Source organism: Carya illinoinensis, chromosome 13, assembly GCF_018687715.1.
Source record: "Carya illinoinensis cultivar Pawnee chromosome 13, C.illinoinensisPawnee_v1, whole genome shotgun sequence".
NCBI lineage: Eukaryota > Viridiplantae > Streptophyta > Magnoliopsida > Fagales > Juglandaceae > Carya > Carya illinoinensis.
The window spans coordinates 19,270,201-19,275,602 of record NC_056764.1 but is presented as its reverse complement, the minus strand read 5'-3'; the positions used below and the strand labels follow the sequence as shown (position 1 = coordinate 19,275,602).

The following is a 5,402-nucleotide window of genomic DNA, read 5'->3' as shown; positions in this document are numbered from 1 at the left end:
TTACACCCGGAGTGGTTTTAGATTTTGAAGAGGTTCTTCAAATGAGTTTCCACTCCGTGAACAAAATCATGTGTTGATTATTTGTGTTATTTGTTTCATTTATTATCTGCTTGTTTGATTAATTTTCAAAAGGCCATAAAAATTAGATTACACCTATTCACCCCCCCCTCTAGGTGTAGTGTTGTGTAGAACCACTGCATTTTCAGAAGCGATTTTCTTTTATTGGACCGCTACACAGCTTATTGGAGAGAGAACATTTGAAAGAAATCCAGAAGTTTAGTGGATGGCACGTTTATTCTTAATGAAGTGTACTTAGAAGGAACGCAATGATCGTAGTTCGAAGATTGCAAGAGACAAGTGATCAAGTTAGAAGCAACTTTGCTCAAAGCCCCGTCTGATCGCTCGTAACAGTTCTCATGTTTCTATTTCTCTAGAATTTCTGAATCTCCCCATTAGTGTTCCCTCTATGTACGTTATTCTAATAAAATTGTCATACTTATGAACAAAAAAAGTGTGAAAAGAGAGAAAAACATGAGCAGACTGAAAGCACATGTTGATAGGTAAAAACATCAGCCTCTAAGGACTTTTCAAGCATGATGCGTACCCACAACCTCGCAACTCCTGAAATGTCACTTGCTATACAGCATTGTCACCAAGGCGGCAACCCCGATTTTATACAAAGCCATTCTTCATCTTCACACTGTCAACAAAGCCTCACATTGTCAACAAAGCCTTTAGTGCAAGCATCAACAAATGACTAAATTGGCAGATATGATCTACGATGTAAGATTTCCAAGTACTAAAAACACAAACAATATTTTGGAATGCCAGCGTATAAGGTTGGTGTCCAACAGGAAATAAAAAATAATCGAAAGTAGGTACAAGAAAAGTAACTGAAGTCTCAGAGGCATTATTTTAAGCAGCAGCAGCAGTAACGGTTCCAATAGTTTTGAGGTCAAAGATCTCAATCCAATAGCCATCAGGATCCTTAATAAATGCTAGCCCCTTCATGTTTCCTGCATCCAGTACCACAGATCTTAAGCAAGCAATTATAATTTTATAACTGTTAGACACAGCATAATTATGCATAATCAAATCAAGCATTTTGGGGAGAAAGAAAGTATGAATTATATGGAGAAAATTACTCTCGTCCCATTAACAACTACAATGCCCACAATTGAATCAGACAATATATTTGCAGAACTAATAACATATAAAAGAGAAGTAAATATATCACTTATAAAAATGATGTTATTGACTCCAGATCAGGAAGTTCTGACATGCTATAATCTTCAATAAGTTCTTTCTCCAACCAAAGGAACAATTAAGTGCCTGTCTTAATCACATTTTTCATTTTATATATTAAATGCCCATCTTAACCAAATATCTATTCTTTTATCTATTTATTATCTTTACATACAGAATATTTGTTTTGATATCTGTGGGTGTCCGAGCCAGCTTGCGCGCACCTCAACTAATCCCACGGGGCGCTGAAGTTAACGGCCATGTATATCTCAAATGGCCTTGAGGGGACTCGTTCACATACAGAATATTATATTCAACAACTGCACCCTAGAAATATAAGACCCTCCAAAGGGCTTTCCCTCAGATATCCAAGAAACCACTGGAAATATAGGAATATTTGGACCTCGAAGTAATCCCCTTCAAATACATTTTCAGAAAAAAATAGTGATTATATGTTGTTGACTGAAAATGTTTATCCTGAAAAACGTCCCCTGCATAAATTTCACAATTTTGATTGATATCTTCCCCTTGAGAAAAATCCCAAGTTATTTTCTTAGATTGAGGAGTTGTGAAGAGATTTTTAGGCTACACCAGTTTTAAAATTAACAAATGACTTTTAATTTCCACCTTCCACCCATAAGTTGAACTTAAGAAGATAATGAACATAAAGGAGTAACCAGATCTTGTGAAATGAATTAAATAATATCATACAGCTGGCTTACCACCATCTGGTTTCTTTACAAACTCCACACCCAGGCGTTCAAATCTTTCACATGCCTTGTAGGTGTCATCAACAGTGATGCCAATATGTCCTTAAAACAATAAGACAATAAAGAGAAAATTTAAATGCCATAATTCTTGCCCCGAAGATGGAGAAAATCAATGTAAGAGAATTCGTACTCCTCTCCTCTACACACACACACCAAAACAATGGAATACCATTGATGCAATCAAAGTTTGATTATGATGCATGCTAAGCCAATGCACTGAATAGAAATACAAGTTTTATCAATACAGCTCCATTTGGGTACATGGAAAATTTACATATAAATATGTTTGACAGATGCACAAAATTATTTGCACATGCAACAGTAGAAGACCATTATGATGACTAGTGAGTCTTTAGTTCATCACTCCTATGAACAGGGATTTCTCCCATGTCTTGTTCCATTATTCATGGTAATCAACCTAGCCCAATTAACAATTTTTCAATACCAATTAAGCCAATGCTTTGAGCCCCTTCCTAATTCTTCTGGCCAAGAAAACTAAATTATATAAAATATATTTAAAACAATGCATTCTCATCGGATTGATTATGTAATATGGGATTCATTAGTCACACTCCATATATGCCACAGAAGATGGAAAAATGTATTCAATAAGAGGTGCTCATAAATCAATCTCTAATTTTTTTTTGCCGTGGGGGCAGAGAATATATCACAATCACATGTAGTCAGATTGAATTTTAAAAGTAACATACCAAAGCCACGAGGTTCTGAATTGCCATTGTGGTATCCTTTGAATTCAGGATTACTTTCAGTACCCCAATTACTGTAAAAATTATTTTCCCAAAAAAGACATCAGGGGATGGGTGCATAAAACAAGGTTCTGCACGTAAGAACAGACTTTTTGTATGGAAAATATTATCCTCACTGTGTTAGCTCAATTGTAGCTTTCTGACTGAAGGTCCAAACTGTTCTATCAACAGAATTAGCTGGAGCAGATGCTGAATCCTAAACCAGAAAATATGTGCATAAACATTGTGATTGTTACATACAGTTGCAGGGGGAGGGGGGAAGCTAATCTTAAAGACACCTCAGTTTTCACGATGCACTTGTTCAGAATGGAATGGGGGAATGCAAATACACACACACACACACACGTATAAAAAGGATACATGACATGTGTATGAGAACACTGACAGCATCGAGTGGAGAAACAAAAAGTTCCAAATGCAAAAAGTAACTTCCAAGTTCCGACAGCCACTATGGCCTTAACAAAGACAATATGCCTTGCATAAGCGATGCCATGTATTTACCTCATAGCCCAGAAAGTATAAGCTAAACTTCATTTCTGGGAAATCCAATCTCTTAAGCAACCTGAAATATCCGAAAATCAACATGAACTTTCAATTCAGACAATGCATGCTCACCCAAACCTCTAAGTCCACTCCAACAAGGCAGAGATGAAATTTTTCAATAGAATTTAACTGATAAATTGGTTTAAAACCAAAGTTACTATATGGTGCAAATACAACATATTCAAAAATCAAATCAAAATAAAGTGATATCTTCAACCAACAAAACATAAGGTAGCAATACAGTATAAACATGTAAGTGTCGTTATGATGAAATCATAAACTCATAGAAACTTTGAAGTAACTTAGAAGCAGAGTCACCATGGATGATAGACACTAGATGTTAGATACCCCGTTTTGAGAGGAAAATGATATATTTTTAAATAATAAAAAAATCCTATCCCTCCCCAAAAATGCATTCCAGAAAGGAAGTCCATTCCCCAGCAAGGCAAAGCAAGAAAAGCTGTTAGAGAGGAAAAGAGCTAGCATCAATTACGTTAGGTTGTTTTGAGTCTTATTGGAAGACTAGCTGTTAAGGTGGTCACACTGTAAGTCTCTAAAATGTCACCCTCTCAGATTCCCAACTGACCTATGTGATAGCAAAACTACCCAGGCAACTTCTTGCAACCAGGTACTTTTGTACAATTCAGCGCATAAAAATGAAAAATACATAAAGGCCAATTTGGACTGCTTACATAAAAATAAAAAAAATACCAAACATGCCAAAATTAAAATTTAAAATTTCAGCAGTATCAACGCGTTCTCCACACCCCCACATAACAAAATCACGACCCCAAAACGAGCACATTAAATCACATATATCACCATAAGAAAATTCACAAGTTGTTATTTGTAAAGAAAAAAGGAACACAAAACTTACGACATGCCCAAGACGCGAGAATAGAAGTCAAGGCTCACTTTCGGATCCTTAATTCGAAACATCTGCAATCAATGAGTCACAAATATTTAACTAAACCGGTGAAAAGAATACAGAAACGCGGACAGAATGTACATGAATATATGAAAGCCAATCTACATACAGTTTGTTGCATGAAGTAAGACTTAGTGGCATCATCAGGGGTTGCATGGAGGCCAGGATTGTTGGCCGGCGATTCCTTTGGTTCCGAAGCCATCGAGAACAATCGAAATCGGTTCAGATGCTGGATGTTGAATCAAAATAAACACATAACTAAACGGATGAGAAAATTAAAAATGTGAAAAGTGTGGAGCAATTGTTTTAAACCTTGGTTTTGGAGGGGAGGGAGAACGGGACCGAATATGGAAAAGAGGTTTTGGGTCGGAAGAGAGAGAAGCAGCATAAGGTGCAGGCGAGGGAAGAGGAGGCCATGGACAAAGACAACGTGGATGGATTGTGTGTGTGTGTGTGTGAGAGAGAGAGAGAGAGAGGGAGAGAGGGGAAAGTCTTTACCTTTTCGTGATATAGAAAGCAGAGGAGGCCAGGATTTATTTTGGAAGGCTGAAGTCTCCTTGGGTTTTATAGTCCAATGAGAACATCGGAGCGGTGCCACCCTAAGGTTTTCTCTAACAGAAATGATTTTTTTGATAAGTAACCCTAACAGAAATGATAGATCATTGAAAAAGTATACGTCTATTTTGTACCGAATTATTTATTTTTTTGAAAGGAAAGTTGCCATTATATTCAACTTAAGGACAAAAAAGAAAACATATTACAATTGGGCTAAATGACCATTGTAGATGATTCCTCAACAAGTTCTAAGGCTTCCTTAGCTAGACAATGTGCTTTTTGATTACCACAACTCTTGACAAATGAAACACTGAAATGTACAAACCGAGTAAGCAGATCTCTAGTGTCCTTGGACATAACCAACCCTACACTATCCCACCTTTCTTTGTGAAGACTAAGTCCTTGGACTACCTGAAGAGAGTCGCCCTCCAAGATCACTAAAGACAGGTTCAACTCAGACGCAAAAATAGCAGCTTGATGCCCTCCAATTGCCTCTGCCTGTAGTGGAACAATACAACCACCCTTAGATACCCTTTTAACAGCTATTACACCACCTTCATGATCTCGAGCTAACAGACCAAACCCCACCCTGTC

At 37.1% G+C, this 5,402-nt stretch overlaps 1 protein-coding gene across 3 annotated transcripts; it reads right to left on the bottom strand.

The window, feature by feature from the left end:
* Positions 1 to 395: 395 nt before the first annotated feature.
* LOC122292574 (lactoylglutathione lyase) lies at positions 396 to 4,910 on the bottom strand. Of its 3 annotated transcripts, XM_043100992.1 has the most exons (9): positions 4,566 to 4,745; positions 4,363 to 4,482; positions 4,203 to 4,264; positions 3,284 to 3,344; positions 2,899 to 2,978; positions 2,726 to 2,796; positions 1,968 to 2,057; positions 895 to 1,016; positions 396 to 700 (listed from the first exon to the last, which is right to left on the bottom strand). In XM_043100992.1, the coding sequence occupies exons 1-8, from the start codon at positions 4,668 to 4,670 to the stop codon at positions 916 to 918; spliced, it is 690 nt and encodes a 229-aa protein (XP_042956926.1). In that variant the 5' UTR covers positions 4,671 to 4,745; the 3' UTR covers positions 396 to 700; positions 895 to 915. The 3 variants fall into 3 exon arrangements, with proteins under 3 accessions (XP_042956926.1, XP_042956927.1, XP_042956925.1); XM_043100993.1 differs by lacking the exons at positions 396 to 700; positions 4,566 to 4,745 and adding an exon at positions 4,752 to 4,910 and having other exon boundaries at positions 734 to 1,016; XM_043100991.1 differs by lacking the exon at positions 396 to 700 and having other exon boundaries at positions 734 to 1,016.
* Between the last annotated feature and the right edge of the window lie 492 nt (positions 4,911 to 5,402).

Excerpts from the sequence above, each read along its gene's own strand:
- LOC122292574 (XM_043100992.1), bottom strand. The coding sequence starts at position 4,670 with ATGGCCTCCTCTTCCCTCGCCTGCACCTTATGCTGCTTCTCTCTCTTC. Across the intron at positions 2,797-2,898 it reads GCTACAATTGAGCTAACACA|TAATTGGGGTACTGAAAGTA; the intron begins GTGAGGATAATA and ends TAATTTTTACAG. Across the intron at positions 1,017-1,967 it reads TGTAAAGAAACCAGATGGTG|GAAACATGAAGGGGCTAGCA; the intron begins GTAAGCCAGCTG and ends TACTGGATGCAG.